The 26,001-nt window shown below is 47.0% G+C and overlaps 1 protein-coding gene across 3 annotated transcripts in view; it reads left to right on the forward strand.

Moving 5' to 3' along the window:
* Window positions 1-26,001, forward strand: part of Itsn1 (intersectin 1) — a 188,141-nt gene that overhangs the window by 103,058 nt on the left and 59,082 nt on the right. For all 3 annotated transcript variants that reach the window (XM_029470690.2, XM_085832140.1, XM_085832141.1), the window contains 8 exons: window positions 3,900-4,027; window positions 6,835-7,061; window positions 8,730-8,851; window positions 15,971-16,218; window positions 18,056-18,215; window positions 20,955-21,160; window positions 21,831-21,913; window positions 25,399-25,565. In XM_029470690.2, coding sequence (XP_029326550.1) covers window positions 3,900-4,027; window positions 6,835-7,061; window positions 8,730-8,851; window positions 15,971-16,218; window positions 18,056-18,215; window positions 20,955-21,160; window positions 21,831-21,913; window positions 25,399-25,565 — 1,341 coding nt within the window. The remainder of the gene's footprint in view (window positions 1-3,899; window positions 4,028-6,834; window positions 7,062-8,729; window positions 8,852-15,970; window positions 16,219-18,055; window positions 18,216-20,954; window positions 21,161-21,830; window positions 21,914-25,398; window positions 25,566-26,001) is intronic.

Raw genomic sequence — 26,001 nt, forward strand, 5'->3', positions numbered from 1 at the left:
AGATAAATAAAGGACAAATATACAAATAAAATAAATACCTAGAATTTTTGTTTTGTTTTGTTTTGTTTTGTTTTTCGAGACAAGGTTCTTGCTACCCAGATTGGTTTCCTATGAGATTAATAGTAATCAAGCTCTTTAGATTTGTGGCGTCAAGTTCAGGAAATTACAGTCAGTGGTCCAAGTATGTTTTTGCCGTTTATCTCCAAAGGACAGCCTAAGGCACAAAACAAAAAGCAAAATAATTATAAAAAGTTAGATATCCAGATTTGTGAACACTTTTCCCAAGATGCTGGTCTCTTCTCAGCCTCTGCCAGTTCTCTTCTTCCTCTTCCTCTTCCTCTTCCTCCTCCTCCTCTTCTTTCTGTTACAGGCATCTTTATGGAGGAATAACCCTTTCTTTACAATTTATTCAGGTGAATATCTCATACTTCAGCTAATAGTACTCTGAAATCCCCCATTTTTGAGTCTCTTTACTACCATGTGAAGGAGAGGCCATCACAGTAAGTGATTCAGTGACTTTTGGCATAGCCATAAAACAGCCATCAGTGAACTTGAAACTGAGCCATATCTGTCAGTGGAAAAATAGCTGAGTCTTCCTAGATATTCAATTTGTCAAACATACTGCTTTTCTTAGGCCACATGCTATAGGATGTCCAGAGATGTTTTCTGGCTCAGAAACCTTAATTGTTTGGGGAAAGAAGTGATTTATCCCATTTGGACATAGGGAAGAAAATTAAAAGCAAGCTGACTTTTTTATCTTTAGTTTGGTGCCAACCAGGGATACACAGAGACTATCTCAAAACCGAACAATAACTAATAGGTTATTTCAAGCCATTGGTGTTGCCTATTTCTCCTTTAGTAGCTAGCCATCAGTTTAAGACTGGAGTTCAGGGCCAGTCTGGACAGCATAGCCAGCCATGATCACCTCCAAGTACATAGTGAATTTGAGGCTACCTTGCTTCAAGCTCCCCAACCCCCCCCCCAAAACAAAACAAAACTGTGGGTCATGACCCTTTCACAAGCGGTTGCCTAAGACCATTGGGAAACACAGCTATTTACAGTTCATAAAGTAGCAAAATTACAGTTAGGATGTAGCAACAAAAATAATTTTATGGCTGGGGTCATCACAAGATGAGGAACTATATAAAGGGTCACAGCATGAGGAAGGCTGGGAACCACTGTCTCACCATTAGGAATGCTCTGCTTTTATTGTTTCAAGCCATCTGAAACTCCAAAATCCAAAGGGAACATTCAGAATTTGAGCCAGCCTGCTCAGGTCGCCTCTGTCCTTAAAGTTTCTTGCGTATCTCAGCAGTGTTTGACTTGGATGAAATAAAGCATAGAAAATCTGCCATTTTCCGATCTGGATCTCAGGCTGCCACGGCCTCCTGTTAATATTCTTTGGCATCTGTTATTTTATGGCTCCTACGAGCTCTGTTTCCTTGGAGCCAGTTGAGGCTCCAGATAGGTTCTGCCTGAGCTGTGATGCTGTTGTCCTCAAAAGAAGCAGGTTTCGAGCTTACGGTGTGATTGGCACTGGGCTGTCGTAAAGCTGTTTCTTCGGTGTGACTGTCTTCTGTTGGTTCTTTCTATCACTTTGTGCCTCTTGCTGAACATCTCTAGTTGCTTCTGTCAGTCTGGACCAGTTTACGCATTAACCAGTCTCAATCTGAAGCTGACTTCTTGAGTTCAATATAGAGAGGAAATTGCGTAATTCTTTGGAAAGATGAACCATCTCGATTTGATAGAAACATTGGGACATCATAGCCAGTGCCTATCCTGGTTTCACAGCGCCTGCTGTTAATTATGTTGAATGTTACCCTCCTAAAGTCAAATTTCACCTAGATAAAGTAACTTTTATTTTTTAAATGTATAGCTAGGGGGCTGAAAAGATAACTCAGTAAAGTATTTGCCACATGAGCACAAAGACGCACAAGCCAGAGGACCTGAGTTTGGCCCCAGCATCCCCATGAAAAGCTTGGTGAGATGCTGGCTTGTATTTGCAATCAAAGACATGCACATTCCTGGAGCTCACTTGCCTGAGAGAGGCCCAGCTTTGAGAGTCAGTACACACACACACACACACACACACACACACACACACCCCTCTTCTGGCCCATATGTGCATACACTACAAATAAATAAATTTGTAATGCAATCAGGTTTTTTTTTTTTTTTTTTACCTCTTTGCCTCCTTAGCATGGCAAAGCAGGGGAGGGCTATGCTGTTGATAATTGATTTTTTTTTTTTTTTTTTAGCTGAACAAAACTTTCCATGACTTATGTCCTTTGATAGGGTCTCTGCACTGGGCCAGTGAGGGATTAGCCCACCTCTGGCTGTGTGTCCTGACTGGATCCTGGCCCCTTCCTTCTTGGGGACACTAGAGCTTGATTTAGTGTCCCTTGCAGTTATTCCTCTGCTTGTTGACTCTGCTTCCGTCAGGAGAGAGTGACTCGATCTCCTGAGCTGTGTCTAGAACACCAGCTCCCAATCGTGAGCACACTATCCATTCCTGTTATTAGGGATTATTATTTTTTTATTACAAATTTCTGTGGAAGCCAGCGTGGCCGGGCTTTTGACAGAATACTATTAGACTGTCACGGTATTTCAGTTAGGAAGGCAATGAAAAATAGAATTCTTCTCCCCCGCCCCGAGGGGACAGGGGAGCGTCTTCATTACTTCCCAGTGGCCATTCTTGGATGCCTCTGTGCCCGCCCTAGCTCAGCCCCTGTCCCAGGCAGCCTTCCTTAACCCAGCATACATACCCAGGGCTGCTGCTTTAGGAGATGGCCCAGTCTGTACCTAGCCAAGCTCTCCAGGCTTGCCCTGCCCAGGTCTCCGAAGTGCCTTCCCTCCTGTCCTCCAGTGCCTCCCTCCTGCTCTCCACCACCCAATTTCCAGTTAAACTTTGTATCTTCTTGTTACCTCTCAAGGGTCTCATGCATGCTGGGCAGCCTTGCCATCAAACCACACCCCAGCCTAACACGGTTTTTCAGTCTTATGCACTTATACTTCTGATTTTAACTGCTCTGTTACATTATTCTGTTGGTTTTCAGTAGGCTGGCAAAGAAATCACCATTATTTCTTTGGGGGGGGGGTTGCTATAAAATGAGGAAATCAGATCTGGAGAGATCGCTAGGAAGAGTTGGCAGCTTCATAAAGGGATTTGTGAGAATAGAGGCTCTCCAATAGTTGTGATTTGAGGAAAAAATAAACCACACAGTGTATGTTGGGGCTGGACAAGCTCACAGAGACTATCAAATCTATGGACTCAAGTCTCAAAGAGCCAGGTTTTTATCAGTGGCTGTGTAAGTGCTGTGTGAGTATGCCCGTGCGTGCGTGCGTGCGTGCTGTGTGTGTGTGTGTGTGTGTGTGTGTGTGTATGTGTGTGTGTGTGTTTTCAAAGCTATGGGGTTTGATGTGGATTAATTATAGTAGCTATAGTTTTATTTATAAATCACCATATCATAAAACTAGTTACCTTCCAATACTTATTGAGTCTCCCAGTGTAGTTCCCCCACTGCCCCTCACAAACAAGGGCCTTTCAAACAGATCCTGGAGGCGGGGTGGGGGGGGTTGGGGTGGGGAGCATACCTCAGTCTTAGAACACTTGCCTAGTGTGTGCAAAGTCTCAGACTCAATCCCCAGCCCCAGGGATAAGTAAGTGTCATGGGAAATGACATATTGTGTTGTGGCCTGCTAGAATATAATCTGGTACAATGACTGGTGATCAGTCATGTCAAAACGCAGCGAGTTCAATTTCTGAGTGAACATCTTGTCAACACTGAAAGTCACCTGCCAGACGCCCAGGGCTTGGCCACTGTGAAATGCTGCGTCCTCGTGAACAGTTTAATGTCCATCTGCTCTGACCACCCATAAACTATCCTGACTCCTTCTAGGAACTGAGAGAGATACATAGTAAACAGCAACTCCAGAAGCAGAGGTCAGTGGAGGCAGAGCGGCTGAAGCAGAAAGAGCAGGAGAGGAAGAGCCTGGAGTTAGAGAAGCAAAAGGAAGACGCTCAGAGGTGAGTGAGCCTGTGAGCCCAGGGCCTGTGACATTCATTCGCCCTTTGTTCTCAGACTGTACCAGGAAAGATGCCTGTACCATCTTTCTGTACTGTGCCAGGAAAGATGCCTGCCCTCCTTAATGTGTGTGGGCAAACAGACAATCTCTGCATATGTGCGTACACGCCCCCTGAGTGCGTACACGCCCCCTGAAGTGTTCGGCTGGTTCCTGGTGCTCTCCTGTGTAGACAATGGAAGTAGACAGGAAAATTGGGACACTTGGTTAATTCATTTGCATGCCAATGACCAAAGAGATTTCCAGTTCACAGCCTCCTAATACCAGTGATGGTCTAAGTGCAAGGCTGGAAAGCAAAGCCCCCAGTCTACTGCCACAAGCTTCCCCAGAGCACCCCAACGCCTCTCTGCCTCCTCTCTTGTTTACTGCAACTGCAAATTAAACTGGATACAAAAGGTGGAAATGGCCACCACTGCCTGGAAGACAATCACTCTGTCTGTTCTGTTTGGCTGTTTGTGGCTGTTTTGTACCTTTTCCATGGAATGTTCTGTGCTCACTGTGGGAATCTGTTTGCTACCTTGTACTTCGTAGCTTTGTGCTATTTGGAATTCAGTTAATTTAGAGTCCAGGGAACTAGAGTGACCAAGTGTCCCAGGGAGATACTGCAAACAACTATAAACCGGGTTATTGCAGTTACACTGAGCAGAGCTGGGGACTAGGCGTCCTAGGGCCATGGACCCTGCAGACCTGGCAGCCCGCTGCTGCTGGGCACATAGGGTCCCTTGAGCTTGCTTTGTGTTTGTTTGTTTGTTTGTTTGTTTGTTTGTTTGAGACAGGGTTTCGCTGTGTAGCCCTGGCTGTTCTGGAACTCACTCTGTAGACCAGGCTGGCCTCAAACTCAGAAATTCGCCTGCCTCTGCCTCCCAAGTGCTGGGATTAAAGGCGTGCGCCACCACGCCTGGCGTATGTTTTTATTTTTAATGCCAGGGATCTTATACAAGTTTATTGGACTGGGTATTTATTTTATTTTATCATTTTTCTTTACACTGGGCACACTGTATGTACTGACTGCAGCATTTTAACTGTTATAAGATGTGTGTGTGTGTGTGTGTGTGTGTGTGTGTGTGTGTTCACACAGGCTTGTGTCACCATGCATTTGTGGAAGTCAGAACATCTTTCAAGAGTGGGTTCTCTTCTACCACATAGGTCCTGCAGATCAAAGTTCTCAGACTTGGATGCAAAGTGCCTTCATCAGCTGAGCCATCTCCCTGGCCCCCAGTTGTCATTATAGTTTATGAAATGCTCTTATTACTAATGTTATAACATAAAGTTGTACTCCTATAGAGTATAAATAAACTGAAAATACTATTCTACAAATAGAATATGTGATACATATTCTAAGTGTATAGGTAAATAGTACCCAAAAACTTAAGAAATCTTTTTTACCCTCTAATAAATGTACTTGGATGCTTTTTTGGTGGGGTGGGTATTGAGACAGTTTCTCTATAGCTCTGACTGTCCTGAAACTCACTGTATCGACCAGGTAGGCCTTGAAATTGCAGAGATCCTCCTGCCTCTGCCTCCAGAGTACTGGGATTAAAGACGGGCCCAATATACAGCATTTTCATGCTTTTTAGAAAACATTGTTTGGGGCTGGAGAGATGGCCCAGAGGTTAAGAGCAATGGCTACTCTTCCAGAGGACCAGGGTTTAATTCCAGTATCCCTGTGGCAGCTCAGAACTGTCTATACTGTCCATAACTCCAGTTCCAGGGGATCTGATGGTGCCCTCGTGCAGATCCACATGCAGGCTTTAAAACACCAATCAATGCTCATAAAATAAAAATAAATGAAAATGTTTTTTAAAAGACATTCTATTATGTGCACTAGCTTTTCTGATGGTATGTCGCTCTGTACACCGTGAATGTTGTGCTCTCAGGCCAGGAGAGGGCAGTGAACCCTGTGGCTCTGGGTCACTGCTTGGGAGCTGCCATGTCAGTGCTGGGAACCAAGAGTACTGGCTGCACCATCTCGCCAGCCCCAGATGTCTGTCTCGCCTTCAGGTTTGGGAGCCAAACGTATGTGTGTGAGTGTAGCTCGTCCTGCCCAGGGAGGACCTGTGAGATCTCTACTCGCGCTCTACTCACGCTCTCACAAAAGCAGGCACAGCATGTTGACTAGTCTCACTTTCATAAAGAGTGTGTGTGTCTGTGCTCTGCGGCTTACACTCAGCTCTATCAATTACTGTCATTAATCTCAATTGAGATGTACTTTTTCTTAGTCCTGTAGCCACTTTGTGAAAGATACCAAGATACCACAATTTCTCTCTCTCTCTCTCTCTCTCTCTCTCTCTCTCTCTCTCTCTCTCTCTCTCTCTGTCTCTCTCTCCACCCACCCACCGTGTGTGTGTGTGTGTGTGTGTGTGTGTGTGTGTGTGTGTGTGTGTGGTTTTTGTAAGTCATGTGAGTTCATTTTGCTCAGTCAGAGCTCAGAGAACCCATTTTGTGGATTGCATTATCTGTGAAGAGCCACCCACATTCCCTTGATGTTCAGCAGCTCTGCCTAGAGGGAGGCCCGTTGGTGAAGGGGTGGTGGGGACGACTGGTGGGGCAGAGTTTTAGTGAAGGGGTGATGGGGGCGACTGGTGGGGCAGAGTTTTGGTGAAGGGGTGATGGGGGCGACTGGTGGGGCAGAGTTTTGGTGAAGGGGTGATGGGGACGACTGGTGGGGCAGAGTTTTGGTGAAGGGGTGGTGGGGGCGACTGGTGGGGCAGAGTTGTTTCCTCAGCAGCAATCAAGCATCTTTGTTGGCAGACGAGTTCAGGAAAGGGACAAGCAATGGCTGGAGCATGTGCAGCAGGAGGAGCAGCCGCGCCCCCGGAAGCCCCACGAGGAGGACAGACTGAAGAGGGAGGACAGTGTCAGGAAGAAGGAGGCTGAAGAGAGAGCCAAGCCGGAAATGCAAGACAAGCAGAGTCGGCTTTTCCATCCGCATCAGGAGCCAGCTAAGCCGGCCATCCAGGCACCCTGGTCTGCCACAGGTATCAGAAGGGGCTGAGGTGCCATGCTCTGCCACTGTCCACTGTCACCTCTATATGTATGTAAGACAGATAGTCATCTCCCCGAGAGCAATATCTATGCCTAGTCACGATTTGCTGGGTTTGGGGAAGGTTCTCACTCTGTAGACCAGGCTGGCCTCAGCCTTAAAAATCTGCCTACCACGGGCTAGCTTGCTGACATTAATCGAGCTGAGATGTCTGTCTCTGTCTGGATACTGTAGCTCTTTACCACCCAGGTGTGCACAGGTAGCCCCTCTGATACCCAGGAGCCCTCTCTGCAGGCCTGTTCCAAGTGACATGAAACTTATTTGATATATGTTACAAACGCTGAACCTGACATCTTGGGGGAAAACCACGTAACTTTCTCTCTAGGTTGATATTTTCCCCTGAAGTTGCTGATCTATGTCAACTGATTTTTGTCTACACTGGGTTTTGTGCCTTTTGAAAAGTGTCAATCTGGGTTTTTTCACTTTCAACACAACTCGCCTCTTTTAAAAAGTAAGTAAGTAAAAGGCTGACCTTACCTAATACAAGCTGTCCCTTAGATAATCTCAGCTGCAGACTAAAATGTACTTTCAAAATTCCTAACCACGATGATATCCAGAAAGCAACAAATAACTTGACACCATCTCATAAACCATTTGTTTTCTCCCTGGGCACACAGTGGGGTGAGGGAGTGAGGTGCATTGTTGGTCAGGAGCCATCCCTTCCTGAGGTCCTACAGCTGGAGGGAGAACTTGGACTTGGGCATGTAGGGAGTTCAGGGGGACGGAGGAGATGAACTAACTGGCTCTACTGTGGTCTGAAGAGGAATTTTCAGTCCTTTAATCTCAGGGGTCATCAAAGTCCCTGTGACTCTTCAGTGTGAACTAAGATTGATTTTTCCCCTCAGTAGGAACCTTTGCATCTCACACAGATCAAGGCTACAGAGATAACAGTCTACCTCACTGCTCTTCAGATACGATGGGTGTCAAGTTACATGCAGCTCATGTGCAGAACAATCCAGAGGGCTATAATTACCTGGTAGCCAAAATCCCAAGAATGTCCTCTGCCTGAATGCATCTTCAATTTTTTTTCATTTGATTTAAATTCTAAATTGTTTTCATTAGGGTTTACCCTTGGGCTTATTCTTTCCCCAGAAATGCAGACGCCTCAGTTCAGCGGGTCACAAGGACGTTGCGTGAAGTCAGCACTTAGGTTTATGTGATCCTGTTAAGTGCCCCAGAGACCGACATTTGCCTGTTTATAGGGAAGGTTGTGTTTCTCTTCCTCTTTCCCTGCAAGAATGCTTTCTGGCTGACCAGATCTGCTGTCATCTATGAGCAGCGCCCTGGGTGGGGAGCAGAGCCTGCTGATGACTTACAAATGTGAATTGCTAGAGCCCACGCCAAGAGGCAGAGAAAGGTTCTCTGGGCTGTCTCGCCCACCACATTCAGTCCTGGCGGCTTGTTTGTGGAATCTACTGATGAGCTCCACATGGTCTGAGACGCTTCTGTCAGAGTCTGCTCTCCTCTGGCATTCCATGTGTATTTCAGAAATTCCCTGAATGGGTGGAAATATTTCCAGTATAAGGCGGACCGTAGCCTAACAGCTGTCCACCTTGGCATGTGTCAGTGCTTCCTGTAATGTGTCCCTCCTCTTCCCAAACAGAGAAAGGCCCGCTTACCATCTCTGCCCAGGAGAGTGTAAAAGTGGTATATTACCGAGCGCTGTACCCCTTTGAATCCAGAAGTCACGATGAGATCACCATCCAGCCAGGAGATATAGTCATGGTAAGAAAATGTGTGTCAGAGATGGTCCTCTGTCCTCACTTGGCACTTGTGACACAATTAGGAAACCTCCAGCAAGCATGCATATCAAAATGAAAGTTCTCTTGCAAAGGCATAGCTTAATAGCACTTTAAATGCAGTGTTCCTATTGCTGCCCCAGCGTGCTTTTAACCTTAAATTGACTGATTGTGTCTAAAGCTAGCACTGGTTACATACTATGAGGGTCTTTAAGAAATAGTTACAAATGCAGAATTCCTTCATTCACAGCTGCCCATAAGAACATTTATACCAGGGGCTGGAGAGATGGCTCTGCAGGTAAGAGCACTGACTGCTCTTCCGAAGGTCCTGAGTTCAAATCCCAGCAACCACATGGTGGCTCACAACCACCCGTAATGAGATCTGACGCCCTCTTCTGGGGTGTCTGAAGACAGCTACAATGTACTTTCATATAATAAATAAATCTTTAAAAAAAAAGAAGAAGAGCATTTATACCTTTGAGCCAAAGTGTTTGGAGGCTGTTTGGTTTTTGTTTTTTAAGTAATGGATTAAATATGAGGAATCTGAATTACTATTTAGAAAATTAACAAACATACTCAGTTTTGCTTTGTTGCAGTTTATACTCTTTGTGTATATTAACAATTTAATATAGTCCTCAAATTGAAACATTATATAAGAATTAGTTTTAAGAAGAGAATAAAGCACTGTGGTTGATCTAATTATTTTCTAAATGACAACTTAAATTTCTTAATTAACTTAGAAGTAACTGAAAGTGAAAGCCTGAGAGACAAATGTGTTTTTCATTCTAGGGTATTAAAAAGTGGTCTGCGTTTTAATGAGAAACTGTTGCTTTAGTGCGGGCCTACCATCTCTGCAGCCTACAGTAGTGCGGACTGCTCTTCCCAGGGTTGGCTAGCTGACCTCTCGTTTCATTTGATGAGTAAAGCGTAGATGTACTCTAAGGTGCAACGTTTCATTAAACATCTTTTGCCTTGCTTTTAAACCTTTGCTTTCCTGGTGGAGGTTAAAGGGGAATGGGTAAGTGCCCCCTGTCAGGAAGTCCACCTCCCACTCCGTGTCTTGTTCTTTGAATCACTTTAACTGTGTAAGTGAGCAGATCTTTGGATGTTGGGGTTTGTACCACAGAGTTGTGCTGAAAAGAAAAGTGTACCTGGTGAGGTTTGTGTTGCTGGTGTCTGTCTGCTGGGCTCTGCAGAGCCGTCTGAAGGTTCTGTCCTTGTCAGGGTTCCACCTAACACCAGGAGTTCTTGGTGTATTAAACTGAAAATGAAACATTTGCAACTTTTACAAGAGATCAGAATGATTTCCTGGCTTACAAAACCTTCTTACTTACCTACTGACTGATACAAGGTCTCATGTACCTTAGGCTAGCCTAAGCTCACTATGTAGCCCAGGCTGGCCTTAAACTCTCGGCTGTCTGCCTCCACACCTAAGATGCATCAGCATGAGAACGGTGGAACCCGACAGGCTGACTGTGGCTCTCTTGTCATTGCAAAACCCAGGCTCACTCACTTTGTCAGCCCTGTGACCATGGCTTGCCAGACTCCTCAGAACTTGTTTGAAAACAGCAAGCTTACACTTTAGTCACCATGTTTCCCCTTGGGGACTGCTCTAGGTAGGGGGTTGGGGAGCCTTACAAATACTTGCTTTTAGAATCTCTTTGCTTTTAAACCAATTTGTTCCCAAACAGTTTTTCCATTGTTAGCCATTTAATGTACTTTCTTGTGTGTCGCCATATTCTGATGTTTGATTATACAAAGAAATAGAAGATGGTGTCTGCCATTCAAATATTTAGTTTGGAAAAGGCATGAGAAATGGATGAACCTAGGCTTGGTGAAGTTGCCCATGACTGTCCAGTAACCTAGGAACTTAAAGAGGAAAGAAATCTGTGAAGTGATGTGGGATCTCTGACTGAGGCTGCCTAGCTGATCATCTCCATGTCTGAGGCCTAGAGCCTTAGCAATAAATGGCCGCTCTTCTGATATGGTGGTGGCCATCCCCGGGGGATGGAATTGACTCTGCCATGCATTACCCGAGCAATGAGAGAGACTTCACTCTCGGCCATTTTTGTTAAGCTTTACATGAGGACCACACAGCAGCTGGCCATCTGAATGCTGGTGCCAGGCAGCATCAGGTGTGTGAAAATTACTCAGGAAGTCCCAGAAAGTAAGTGGTGGCTAGGCAGCTTAGGGAAGGAGCGTGCCATGCAAGCCTGACCCTCCCTGTCTGATTCCTGTAACCACAGGAAGCTGGAGGGAGAGAATCAGTTCCCCAACGCTGTTCTGCAGCTTCCACACGCTCCCTGCCACCCCCACCACCGTGGACCACCCCCACATACCACCACACTCTTATGTACATACAGCTTGCTCTATCTGTCTGTTCTTTCTTTCATCTATGCCTTCCTTAGGCCATAGACATTCAGGGTATTTTCAATTCTGATACACAGTTTAGAATTCTCTGTAGGCCTTCCATTAGGGAATGTGGCCCCACCCCTTTGTCCTGTCAGAGCTTCCCTGAAATGGTCTAGAAAACAGTTCCAAGTCCCAGGACTTCTTTCACAGTTACCAGCTACCTAGTCATTTGTCTGAAAGCTGTCCCATAAGTGCTGCCCTTACCCCGCCTCCTCCTCCCCAGCACTGGGGTCACAGGCCTATGCCACCACTCCTGGCTTTTATGTGGGCTTTAGGGACCCAAACTCGGGTCCTCAGGCCTGTGTGGCATTCTTTTTCTATTTGTGGAGACAGAAATTCTACAGACTTCCAGGACAGCCAGGGCTACACAGAGAAACCCTACCTTGGAAAACAAATAAAATAACAAAAGAACCTTTTTTCAGAGGACTGGAGAGATGGCTCGGTGGTTAAGACTACTGGCTGTTCTTCCAGAGAGCGCAGGTTTAGTTTCCAGCACCCACATGGCAGCTCATGCCTGTCTGTAACTCCAGTTCCAGGGCTTCTGACACCATCACACAGACATACATGCCTGCAAAACACCAATAAGCATACACACATACAGTATTTACAACCTCTTCTTCCGCCTTCTTTAGGTTCCCACAGTCTTACCCTCAGAGCTCAGCATGTTTCCTAGTTGGTGTGTGTGTCACTGCCAGTGTGAGAGCCTGGTGTGCACACTTCACATAAAGGTTTATGGAGCCAGCCTCGTGCATTCATGTGTTGTTTGCAGCCTCTCACATGCTACCTCAGCAGGCTTGCTTAGTTACACTGAAGGAAAAAGTCCCCGTCCTCTAGGCCCCTGCCTTAGAGAAGACAAGCAGGCAAAATGTCCATGCACAAAATGTGAAAGTCATCATAAAAACAAAGCTATGGAGGGCGAGAGCTGTGTGTCCTCCTGCAGTGTGGGTCCTGCCTGGGACCTTCAGCTCTGCCTGTTCCTCCTGTGCTAGTTGTGGAACCCAGGAAACAGTGGGGTCGCTGGGGTAGCGATGCCTTGAGGGAGGGGGGCTAGCAGGACATAAGTGATATGAAAGTATGGTAGGGGGTGCAGGGGAGTGATGGCAGTGAAGGGTTGTCAGGGATTGGGGCATAGGGTGGGAAAGGTGGGGGGGGCAGCATGATGAGGGTTACCCAGATGAAGGATGCATGGAAATCTGCCAGTTATTGTAAACCAATTGAAGAAATGGAAGTTAAGGGCTCGGAAAAACTGCTCAGTAGTTAAGAGCACTCCCTACTCTTCCAGAAGACCCAAGTTCAGTGGTGAAGAGGCGATTCTTACCACCTGTGCCTGATCTGATACCGTCTCCTAGCCTCCAAGGACACGAGTGCATGCATGCCTGTGCTCAAGTAGACACACAACATTTTTTAAGTTTAAAAAAAATAATAAGAGCCGGGCAGTGGTGGCACAATCCCAGCACTCGGGAGGCAGAGGCAGGAGGATTTCTGAGTTCGAGGCCAGCCTGGTCTACAGAGTGAGTTCCAGGACAGCCAGGGCTACACAGAGAAACCCTGTCTTGGAAAAAAAAAAAAAGTAAGAGTTTGAAGAGATGGCTGGATAATGTACCCCAGGTGGGAGAGGGTGAAGAGTGGGCCCAGAGTCCCAGAGTCTGCCTTCAAATCATACCCCCAAGCCTAAAGCTCCTAAAGGCTCTTCCGTCCCTCAGGAATGTCATTCGAGGTCATTAAAGAACCAGATGTAACAGCGCCTCCCCGGGGACCAAGGGGACCAAGTTGGAAATTTAAGAAAAGCCAGAGCTTCCTAGTGAAATGGCGGTCAGGGCACATATACCTGTTAGAACCCAAGCTTTAACCAAACTGATTTCAATCTGAACTGACCGCTCTGCACATCTGACTTCCATGCCCAGCAGGCACGATACTCGTACTGCTTTGTAAACCAGCTCTGAGCCAATCCCAGACATGTAAACAGAATCTGGGGTCTGGGCTTCAATTCCATAATGTTGTATCAGAATTGCTCCCAGAGAAACTGGGATTGATGGGACAGACCTAGTTAGATAATTAAACTAAGACTAAGCTTGTTCATTAAAAAGACTGAGACGCCCTCTTACAAGCCACAGTGGGTGAGCATGCTCCGTGTGAAAGTCCACCATAGCTTGCCGTGTTACAGAGTATGTGTGCTTAACCTACTCAGCCTGTTGGACACTTACATTTTTTTCCAAAATTAGATTGGCATTTTTGGCAAAGTTTTCCAAACTCAAGAAGAAATGTCTCGTATTCATGTTGACGCTCTATTATCCAAGTGGTTAAGTGTTAAGAATGAATTCCTGCTGCCTGCTGTGGTCCTTAATCATAGTCGTTAAAATGAGCTGACCCCACAAGAGTAAGTTCACATTCCTGAGACCATGTCTGGGCCGTTGATGAGGGCAGTAAGTTTCCTCCACTAAAAGTGAAGCCCATGATGATTTCATCGTTGTCTTGCAGATGGGAGCTCTTGTTGGAGACGCTGGATCTGAGCTCAGGGTCCCTCCTCTAGCTCTTGAGGCTACTTGGAGGTGCACTGTGACTTCTGTCCTTGCTGCTGGCAGGCTGGGTTGGGTGGGGCTAGACCTCTCCTTGAGATGTGTGGTCAGACATTGCTTCGAGATTTCTGATCTGGTTCCTTCTGTCTGCCCAGAGTCTCATTAGCCAGGCAAAGAGATAACAGTAGATCCTAGGTCGTGGCAATACCAAGCAGTTGTCCTTTGTAGCAGTGAATGTTCCAGAAAGGCAGTAATCAGATACTAAACGGGTTCCTCCAGGAGATGGCCCTGGCAGGATTAACCAGAAGGGACAGGCATCCGGAGCAGAGGACCGAAGCTTGTTTCGAGTAACCTAGGTTGGAATGCGGCACCGAAGCCGGTGTCTGGCTGGGAGAGCACCGTGTTAGTTAGAGTCGGATTGGATACAATTGTGGCTCTACACTTTTGTTTGTGCCCAGCAGATTACAAAGACTTATAGAAGCCAGGAGTGGTGACACACATCTTTAGTCCCAGCATTTGGGAGGCAGTGGCAGGCAGATTTCTTGAGTTCCCATGCTAGCCTGGTCTACAGAGGGAGTTCCAGGACAGCCATGGCTACACAGAGATCCTGTCTGGAAAACAAAACAACAACAAAGATGTATCCATACAAAGACAGGCATGTTATAGACAAAGAAACTGAGGCATCCAGAAGTTAAACTTGCCCAGCTTGTACAGTTACAGCTACAGATTCCTGCATTAAATTCGAGGCACTCTACACGCATAGCCATGTTTTTCATCAGACTCAGCAGGGCTTTGTTGTTTGATAGAAACTCCTGACTCTCTCCCACCTGACTTTGCTTTAGTCCTAAGGTGGAGGTTGAGAGCCTGGCCACCGAACCTACTCAGTGCTTCTGTGCTTAGGTAGATAGAAGCAGCCATTTCCAGTGCCCAGCAGTTGCGTGTGGTATGACGCCATCAGAAAGCGTGAACCAGGAGGACGGAGCAGCACCAAAGCGAATCCAAGCAGAAGAACACAGCTGTTTATAAATAGCTGGCGCTGCCTGGAGAAGAGAAGAAGCAGACAGTGGAGGGAGTTGACTGGGAAGCGTGCTTGCACCAGCGTCAGTGTCATTAACAGTGACCAAATTGAAAAGCAAAGCCAGCGCCCTTGGAAATCCCACACGTGACCTGAGGGCCCGCCTTTCCTGTCCTCAGCCTTAAGTTACTTTTAGAGAGATGGCCCAGCAGTTAGGAGCACCTGCTGCCCTTCAGAAGACGCAGATATGATTCAAGTTGTCTGTTTAGGCCTGCCCTGTTCCTGTGGTTGTTTGAAAAGTCAGTGGCCTCGGCTCCAGGTCACATGTGTAGGCGTAAGAATAGGACTCACTGGACTCTGGTATTGGAGCCAGCTTTCTGACTGAGCGAGCTCTGTCCTCCAGAGCCATCTCCAGGTGCTCCTAAGCCAGGGAGGTAACTGTAGGATCAGTAGGTATGGAGGCCCATTTGGATGCATCCTTTGGGGCAGAACTAAGGACAAACACAAGCACTAGCTGCACTTGGCATAGCAGATGGCCCCTCGGAACATTTTCAACAGAAGGCTCTATTCTTGTGGAGTGTTGTGGACTTGAAAATTATAGCCTCTGAGAGACTGAATTAAAGTAGTGATAGCTCTGAATATGCTGTGCGTTCATCTCCTCATCTCGTATCTGTGGAGCTCTTAAGTGGCGGCTGTTTTGGTTTTATCCTCCTTGTCTCTATATTGAATAAATGCTTAGATAGTGAAGGTTTTATCCTCCTTGTCTCTATATTGAATAAATGCTTAGATAGTGAAGGTTTTAGAATGCTTTTTGTTGGTTGCACTCCTTGCTTGAAATAATAAAAACCAAGTCAAATTATCTTTACTAATTGCATGACTTCCTGAGTAATGAAACCTGTCAGGTGGACGCTGTGAGGTAGATGCCTGAGGACCTGAGCTGAGGTGCTTCATCTCGTCCCATTAGGAGCTCAGGAGAGAAAAGTCAGTAGGAACGTGCTTGCGGAGCTTGCCACTTCATGGGCACTGAGACTAAGACGGGAACTGTCTGTGTCATGTGTCAGTCAGGGGCAGAGGCTGCAGCTTTGTCGGCTTTGTTGTGGGTGACTGGTGTGTGCAGCAGTTGGTTGTTTCCATTTAAATGAAACATTGTGACTTCCCACAGGTGGATGAAAGCCAGACTGGAGAGCCAGGATGGCTTGGAGGAGAGCTGAAAGGGAAGACGGGATGGTTCCCTGCAAACTACGCAGAGAAGATTCCAGAAAATGAGGCTCCCGCTCCAGCCAAACCAGTGACCGACCTGACATCTGCCCCTGCCCCCAAACTGGCTCTGCGTGAGACCCCTGCTCCTTTGCCAGTGACCTCTTCTGAACCCTCCACAACCCCCAACAACTGGGCAGACTTCAGTTCCACGTATGTGTTAATATGCTGTCTTTGGCAGTCTTGAGTTGTTCCTCTTTGAAAGGGTGTGTGTTCATGGCCCTTCCTCTGGCTGGCCTACTGACAACAGGGTTATTGGCTTCTCAACTAGATTTAGTAATGCCATTGCCAAACAGAGATTTACCAGGGTGCAAAGTGAAGCCAGCTACAGTTGTTCCATCATTATCTGTATTTTTCATTTGGGGGAAGAAATGGAGAAATACAACTTCCTAATAATTCCGTGTTGACAATCATGTCCGTCAGCAAAAAATTCAATAATTTCCTACAGGCTAGGAAATGATACTATTTTGTTAGCCAGGAACTAAAATTGCAACGGGTCATGTGTTTCGGAATAAGACAGAAAGCTGTTTCTACAGGAGGTTTCTGCTGAGCAAGTGTGTTGTGTAGAGAAGTGTACCTACCCTTGCCCACTCAGAGGGTCTCTGTCCTTGGTCATCAGGAATGGCATTCACCAAACAGCATGTAAGCAGAGGTTCCGATTGATGGGTGAAGCCACTGTAGTGGCAAGGAAGTGTTAGTGAACTCCAGAAGAGCAGTCAGAAGTCAGTGTGATGCAGTCACACCAGGACCTTATTCCAGCTAGCTCAGGCTCAGCTCACTGCTACAGCAGGGCGGCTTTGGTGGAGGGGAACCCAGAACATCTGTGGGGCAAGGTTTTGTAGAAGGCAGCAAGCGGTGGGAAGGTGTGTGTGTGTGTGTGTGTGTGTGTGTGTGTGTGTGTGTGTGTGTGTGTGTATTTCTAGCCTGGCAAGCACCCAGTTGGAGAGGTGCTGTGGCCTTTAGCATACTTGGCTGGCGCTGGGAGTCAAACCATAAACTTAACTCCTGCTTCCCTCTGCATTGGTGGTTGTGAGGCAGAGGCAGGCTTGCAACCTAGGGGTGCAGATTTGTTGAGGAAATTGAAAACACTGGATTTGATGGGGGAGATTAACCTAGAGACACAGGTCTTATTGGGGTGAGTCTAGAAACTGGAGCTCGGATTTTGTTGGGGGGTAACTTGGAAACTAATGCTAGGTTAGTTTACCCGAGTTCAAACTTAGGTCGAGTTCTCTAAATGGAGTCTGAACTTAAAAGCTTTGGTGTCTTACCACCGCCTAGACTTGCATTTGTAGGTCCAGGACCTGCACGTGCAGCTGTCCAAATAGATGTTGGTCTGTGGGCAGTGAGTGTACGAGTGGGAAGGATGTTCTTTTTTTCTTTTTTTCCAAGTTGAATAAATAATCTTTCAGAAACAAACATGGAAGTCAAAGAGCCCAGTCATGTTTTCTGAGAAAGATCAGATGGAGCAAACAAAGGGAGTAGGAGAGTAATGACCAAGGAAGGAGGACGTGGCGGAAAGGGAGGGCTCGAGGAATCACAAGGTGCTCTCAGTGCACTTTGACACTGAGGTTGAGGATGCCCAAGACTCCTCCCTGTGGAGGGAGCCTGCTTCAGAGACAGCTTGCCTGAGCTCCAGTCGTACCACCCCTACTTGCCTTGGTCTTTGACATGCTAAAGAGAGGTTCCAGTTACTGGTACTGTGCTTGTTGGTTGAGATGGAGTCTCCTATAGTGCAGGCTAACTTCAAAGTCATCACATGATCTTGCTACAGTTACAGGTGTGCACTGCCGCACCTACCATGCATGTCGCTGGAGACAGAGTCTAGGGCTTTGTGCATGGGGCTAGGCTCCAGGCCCAGGCCTGACACCATGTTTGGGCTGGTCTTGTTTCCTCTGTGAAGCAGTCCACCTTCTTTGTGTAGCTGTGGGTGTCCTGCAATGCGCGACACTAAAAAGTGCTTACTGCTTACGACGCGTGTCTTTCCTTCCAGGTGGCCCAGCAGCTCAAACGAGAAGCCAGAAACGGACAACTGGGATACATGGGCGGCTCAGCCTTCTCTGACCGTACCTAGTGCTGGCCAGTTACGGCAGAGATCAGCCTTTACACCAGCCACAGCCACTGGCTCCTCCCCATCTCCCGTCCTGGGCCAGGTAGGGGCAGCTAGTGAAGACTGAGTGTGATCTGTGCCTAACGTTCACACCAACGGTCCCAGCAGACATTGTTGACAATGTCATTTACAAGCAGGCTCCTCCCACAAGGCTGGGTCGGCTGGCTGAACCTAGTTCAGAAAGTTGAGACTTATAAACCTCTCAGAGTTCAGAGGGCTTAAACTCTCCTGCCTGTGTCTGTCTGAATAGCTTCATTGAAAAAGTGTCATCAAAACTGCAATGTTGATAGATTTAAAAGGTATGAAAACTGAGCCAGGAAGTGTGTCAAGAATTCTGGGACAGCCCGCCCATTTGGCTACCCCATCAGTCTGTACTGGAAAAGGAAGGCTGATTTCAGGCTAATGGGGAGACCTGCTAAGTAACAGTGTTTCTGAAAACACAGGGGTTGTTATTGTGAACATGTCTCCTTTAATTAATGTAATGATAATAAAGGAATAAAATCAATCAATCAATCAAACAGCAAATGCCCATCCTGGAGGCCCCAGGAAATCACGGGGAGTTTCTGTTCTGAAAATGCTTAGATTAGAGGAGCTTCCAGGCATGTAAGGAAGTGGTCGTCAGGAAGATCAGAGCTGCTGTGCAGCAGTGCTCCCGAGGGTGCTCAGTGTGGAAGCCTAGACCCTGCTGAGTCCATGTGTCCACGCCACGGAAGAGGGGAAACAGAGCAGGCCCAGGCCCTCGGGGCAGAGGCTCACGTGAGACCGCAGGAGACCAGGAGTGTGCAGTGAGGGCGCATGGGAGGACCACTCAGCAGCAGTGCCTCTCCTCTGCCTGACTCAACACTTAAGCACAGTGACCAAGGAGGCACTGTACACGAGGCACAAGAAGCGTGGGGACAAGAGTGGGTTCAAGAGCCTGGGGGAGAGTGAGGTGGTCACATTATCCAAACCCACTTAGGGCAAAGAGACCCCTGTGGATAAGGAGAATGCTTCCCTTGGTGACTTGAAGGGGTTCGGGGTGAGGTCAGTCCAGATGGCAGTGGGGTAAGAGGAAGCTGAGCCCTGAAAGGCCTGTTGGTTTGTGAGGCAGAGAGAACTGACACAGAGTGACAGAGTGACCATCAGTCGCTGGATGATGAGCAAGCCCTCGGGACCTGGTTGGTAGATAGGCTTAGGAACTAACTGGGGAGGAGGGGTGTTCCCTAGTAAGCTGAATTCAGCATCCTCTAGCAATACTGCCCACCGGAGACCAGAGATCTTGGGACTATACCTCCTAACTGTTAGTGCAGTTTCAGCAAAGGCTGTGTGGAGGTCTTTACTGAACATCACAGCATCTTCAGGAGAGTGCCATCTCTTTGGTAGGTGTAGAAACTGAAAAATCTCTCAATTGCTTAAGTGTCATGAAATTAGCAAGTGGAGAGCCTGGGATTCACCCCCAGTGTTCTTGTCTGACTTCAGGCTGTTTCAGAAACCCAACCCAGAGAAAGGAGAGGTGTTGGGAGGCATCCCAAAAGTCTGTAGAGGCACAGAGCAAGTCGCTTCCCTTTCAGTCTGGCCTGGAAGTCCCTGAATTAGTTGAAAAGGTTAGACAAGGCATAAGCTCTGCAGACGGGATGGTGGGGGGCTTTGGGGGGTGGACAGAGAAGAGCGATGCTAGGGCTAAAATGGGGGAGTCCATGTTATAGGCATAAGGAGGTAAGGATCCGTGCAGAGCAAGGGTCAGGGGTCATGAGCACACTCATGGGAGCTACTGGCCAGTTATGTTCTGGCAAGTGTAGGCAGCTCCAGACCAACTGTCCTTGGGCATTAACTCTTGTTCTTTATCCATTTATGGGAAATTGAAGTGGGACTTGGTTTGTTTATTTCTTTAAGTCATTGTAATGATCTGAAGCAGATAATAAGCGCCTTGCCTGCCTTTGCAGCCATGCCTCCTGCTCCACCCCTTCCTGAGCCGAGGCTGCCCACAGCCCCGGAGCCTGCTCCTCCTCCTGGACCACGTGCTGTGCACTCAGCCTGCCACCTCAGGGCCTTTGCCTGTGCTGTGCCTTTGGCCTGGAGCGCCCTTTTGCCGCCCTAGCTCTCCAAATCCTTCAAGGCCCAGCTCAAGTGCCTCCTCCCCTGTGAAACTGTCCCTGGCGCCCCGAGGCAGGGGTTGGCCTTTTCTCTCTGGTCCTGCAGGGAAGCAGAAGTTTTGTATAGTGTGTTTCACTCCACCCGATGATACACGTGGCAGTTTCTATCTGTTCCTTGCACACTAAGTTCCTCACTAGAGAATATTTCTATAGCACTTCAAGGTTAATAAAATGTTTTATCCAAACTATGTGGAGAGAGCAGAAATGATGTTTTCTTCATTCTTATAATCCCACAGTATCTGGACTTATGGGAAATAAAAGCACAGTCCAGTGCATGGCCTGTTTGCACATGCCCGTACAGATTGAAATGCAGTCAACTCCTAAACTGAGCCATGACGTTGGAATACAAAAGACTTAGAGCAAGTGTGGCTGCAGCAATGCAGCCTGACAGGGCTCTGAGAGTGGCGACAGGTTTTTGTCTCCACTTTTGAAATGAGCAATTGCTGAGAAGCAGCGAGGTGTCTAGCACTCCTGAGCTGGGGCAGCGTCCTCTGTGTATGTGTGTGTGTGTGTGTGTGTGTGTGTGTGTGTGTGTGTGTGTGTGTGTGTGTGTGTGTGAGTGTGCGCGTGCTCATGTGCTCGGCACTCGCTGTGTTGCTTGGTAGCAAGCTGCAGTGTAATCACGGATCCTTTATGTCATTCCACATAAGGGTGAAAAGGTGGAAGGGCTACAAGCGCAAGCCCTGTATCCCTGGAGAGCCAAAAAAGACAACCACTTAAATTTTAACAAAAGTGACGTCATCACCGTTCTGGAACAGCAAGACATGTGGTGGTTTGGAGAAGTCCAAGGTCAGAAGGGTTGGTTCCCAAAGTCTTACGTGAAACTCATTTCAGGGCCCGTAAGGAAATCCACAAGGTATTTTTATTTACCTGCTTCTCTTTGATGAAATAGTATTGTTTGTGCTAGTTAAGATTCATGCAGGGGGCTGCAGGCTGACTGTCTTCTGAAAACTAGACTATGTATGAAATGCAGAAAGTGAGCCTATTCTTGTGAGCTGTACCTCCCCTGGCAGGGAAGCCTTAAATCATGTTCTGCAATTGGCTTGTAGAAGAATCCCTGAACTGTTTGAGAGTTTTGACTCTTTATGCCCAGTATGGTACCAAAAATACATACAAATACTTACAATCAAGGCCTTTGGGAAAGTAATGGATGGATTCGGAAGAATGAACAAATGGCTTTCTTCATTAGTGTCTGCATGTAGCAGAGAACCCACAAGGTTGTTATTCTAACATTTAAAGATGTCCAGAACCAGCTGGGGGCTGTGAGAGGTTACAGCTAGTGGACATACCCTCATGGTTGCTTCTAGTCAGTGCTGAGGAGACTGGCACTGAGCTTGTGGGCCCAGAATAGCAAGTGGGAGAAACCCCAGCCTGGGCCTGGTGGCTGCTGGCACCCTCCTGTGTTCTAACCCCACTGCAGGTGACTGCTGCAGCTGTGCACTCATAGCTTTCAGAGAAGGCAGCGTCTTTTGGCATTTTCAGATGAGAACTAAAATACTAAACTAATTATTCTTCCCTCCTCACAGCATCGATACTGGCCCTACTGAAAGTCCTGCTAGTCTAAAGAGAGTGGCTTCCCCCGCCGCCAAGCCAGCCATTCCCGGAGAAGGTAAGGACCTGGGTGTGCGGCCTCCTTAGAAGGTTGGGGGCATTCAGTGCGGACTGTAAATGTTCCTAATGACTGCATTCACTTTAAATAGGCTGCTCATTTCCCTTCAGCCTCGAGAGCACTGAGGTAAAACCGAGATTGAGCAAACTACTTTCTGAAGTCCTCTCATAGTGCTTCTTAGAAGCATTGATCATGCCAATCTGGACTCTCTGATTATGTCTGGCATTGAGAGAAGCCCACTGCATTCCCTAAGGAGATCGCTTCTCTGCCCTCTGTGTGGATTATTTATGCCTGAAACATTCATTTTCAGTATTTATTACACAAATAGTTAATTCCTTTTTTTCCTCTGATCTGGCATAATCCTAGATGTTATTCGCCAGCCTATGAAGAAAGGTATTATTTAAGTTTTTAAAATGAATCAAACTGACATGATTGGGCCTCACTGGTCTTTTGCATGGTCACGTGGTAGGTGCCAGCCAACCAGTGCCACTTGAGTTAAGCACCCATGCAGTGCAGCAGGCTCTGCTTCTGGGTGTCCGTAGGTGTGGTGACCTCCTCACAGGTGTCTCCAGTCGCCATGTGAGGACAGAGGATGCTCAGTGCATTGCCATAAAGTGTTGTGCTCCTTAGAGACCTTGCCAATGGAGAACAGGATTCTTGGAACAATTACTTCAGTGGAGGCGGCAGAAATGAAGCCAGTTCAGACTCACAGGGACAGAGTTCCATTCTCAAGAAGATGATTTAAAGTAATTATTGTTTACGCATAGTTATCATCACCACACACAAAAAAAAAGATTCCAACCTTTTCCACAGAACTATTATTATTTATTTTTATATGAATGTATGTATTTATTATTATATGAACTTAAAATAATCACCTTTACATATTCACATTTTCTTAATAATTAGTTTAGCACTACTAGGACAAGTCAAAACTCTTTAGATATAACATGCCTTCAACCTAATTAAAAGCAAATTTTACCTCTTCCCAAAACAGCAATTATAAAAACCGTGAGTGTACTATATGTAATCAGGTCTCACTAGTGGGGGAGAATTCATATTCTGGCCCAGTCATAGTAATTACATAAGAGTGAGTAATTGCCTTAACCTCCTCATCTGTGCAGTGGGCACAAGAAGCCTCCATTGAGGGAGAACTTATTATAGGGATTCTGAGAAAACATTTGAAACTTTTAGAACGAAAGCCAGTCAGTGTCCAACTTCCTCATTTTCCTTATTCTCTTGCTTACCAGTGGAGCCACTTAGAGCAGTGAGCGTTTTATCACTGCTCACAGCAGTGTGGAAAAACATGGACAGAGACTATAACCCCTGAGGTCCTAATAAATAGGTCACAGCCAACCCACCCTTACTCCAGAGTCAAGCAGCAGAACAGAGGCAGGTTCCCATCGTCAGTGGCTGTCTGCTTTGAAATGATTGAGGCAGAAGAAACCCCCAGGAAGACTGCCGGCCTCGAGGAAGGAACAGTGGTAGGAGGATGCTGGCATCAGAAAACCAGAGAAAGGCTATTTACAGATTAATGGGCCTCTTATTAATAATACATTAAGCATCACCTCATTTAAACTGTAAACTGGATTTAAACAGATTCAGATAGCTCTAAGTAGTGGCTTGGGACTGGCCTGTGCCCCTCTCTAAATGTCTCCTGCAAGCAAGCCTGCTGGGAGCCTGAAGTCCCTCCTGGAGTCTGGCTTTCCCACAGCCTCTTGCAGGGCGGGTGGGCGGGCAGGTGAAGCCTTACCCTCTGCAGGCTCCTTATATTTTGAGCTACATTACTGCTCTCAGCTAGAGGTCCCATTTTTGAGTTTCCTATTTTGAAGGCTACTCCAAGATTTTAAATGATTTAAAGAAGGTGACTTACATATTAGATAATCCAGGAAATGTAGAGTGCCTAGCATCCTGTCAGCAATGGCAGGTGGGAGTGGGCAGTGGAGGGACAGATGTGACTAGTCAGTGTCCAGAACACTGAGAAGTCAATAAGCATGCGGGTTACAGGAGGAAAGAGGACCCCCTGCTGGGGCTTTGATCTTTCTAAGCCGTGCTTGTGATGTGCGCTCTCACTTCTAACTGTGGAGCTTCACGGTGCCCGCTGTGTGCCCTTGTGTCAGCGGTGTTGGGCGGCCTAAGCCCAGGTTGCCAGTTACCTGCTTTTGAAGGAAGCCCCTTGAGGTTAGGGATGCCCACTCAGCTCAGACTTCAGGGGTTTTGTTCTGTGTACTTATTTCAGTTTTCATTAGAACAAAGCTCTTTACATTAGCCAGGGGAGGAGCTGGCAAGATGGCTCAGCCAGGAATGTGCTTGTAGCCAAACCTGACATCTCAGTGTGATTCCCAAAACCTGTATGGTGGAGGGAGAGCACCAACTCTGGGACTAGTCATCTGACCTTCACACATGAGCTACACGCAGAATACCGTGAATGTAAAATTGGCCAATGGAGATCTGTATACCAAAGTTCTAGCTGCAAGCCAACCTTGCATTGTAGGGTTTTATCATTTGTAATGTGTGTTACAGTGTGACAGTACAGTGTCTGTTCTGAAATGCTTCATTAAAGTTACTTAAAATACACAGAGGCCTGACGAATGGATGAAACCAGTGTCTCTTCTGTACGTCTTTTGTACTTAATGTGTAGGATTTGACTGGACTCTGTTCTGAGCCTCAGGGTCAGTTCAAAGCAAAGCAGAGTTCTACTCTCAGTTACAGGGACGTGCTCCATGGAGCACACACCTCCTGCTCGCACCACTAGGAACACCAGCTCTACTCCATGAGACTGAATCCCATAAGGAGTCTTTTCTAATGAGCTTGTTAAAAAATGATTGGCATAGGTTAGGAAGATATTACTCTTGTCATTAATCCACTGTACCTGCTTGTGCAGCCTGGGTGACAGCAGATGTTCAACCATAACCAGATGCCCATGGCTTTGTTTGGCTCTTAAATCGCCCCCTACATTTGTATCCATGGCACTGTATGTTTCAAGTGTCACTGGGGCACTTAAACGGTGAAAGGTGTATCATTTGATTGATATAAAGGATGAACCGTATTTGAAAGTCTTCTAAACTGTAACATGCTCCCCTCAAAACTGAAATAAAGACATTTGCACACCAAACCTTCATGTGAACACATCCTACCCCATACATAGCACACAGTAGACACTCACTTAGCATCAACTAAAGGTAAATGTGGAATCATCTTTTATTTAAAGAGGTGATGATGTAACTAAATCATTCTTGACGCCGTCAGGAGCTGTGCACTGCGCTTGCCGTGAGGTCCTGGAGCTGGGTCCTCACAGCAGCCGTCTCCGCGTGCACTGAGTTCATATGTGCAGTAGGGCAATGGGGCAGCCCTGGGTTCTAATCCGTGCCTAGTGCTTCTCGAGTGGCTCTCACCCTGACTTCCTGAATCATAAACTTACCTTTGCAAAGCTGTCTGGGATTGTTAAACAATCAAGCTTTCTCCGTATCTCGATATTTCTCCAGAGTTTATTGCCATGTACACATACGAGAGTTCTGAGCAAGGAGATTTAACCTTTCAGCAAGGGGATGTGATTGTGGTTACCAAGAAAGATGGTGACTGGTGGACGGGAACGGTGGGCGACAAGTCCGGAGTCTTCCCTTCTAACTATGTGAGGCTTAAAGATTCAGAGGTAAACCCACATTAACTGTTTCCTCTCCCTGTCTGTGTAGTGGTTCTCTTGGCGGGGAGTCACCGTGTTTGGCGGTGGAACGCTGTGTTGGGTTCTGCTGAGTTCTGGAATGTGGTGGTAACTAAAGTGGCCTGCAGCTGTCTGACCATCTCCTTCAGTGGTGTGGCCTCCTCCATGCAAAACTCCAGGGTTAAGTGGAGGCTGCACTCAGGAGCCTGCTCTTCATCCCTCTGGTCCAGCGCTCAGTGCTGATCCCGTTCCTGCATGTAACCAGTTGATGATTTTGAGTAAACTTGCTTAGTTCTTCTGAGTCACGCTCACAGCAGCACTTGGACTGTGTAAATGAAGGTGCACTACTGACACTGAGCCCGAGCAGTGGGCGATAGAAACTTTCAACTCTGTGTTTAGAAAAACACCAAGTTCCCGTAGGCTGGTA

The sequence above is a fragment of the Mus caroli genome, unplaced genomic scaffold (genome assembly GCF_978045245.1).
Source record: "Mus caroli unplaced genomic scaffold, Mus_caroli_1 scaffold_17, whole genome shotgun sequence".
Taxonomy (NCBI): Eukaryota; Metazoa; Chordata; class Mammalia; order Rodentia; family Muridae; genus Mus; species Mus caroli.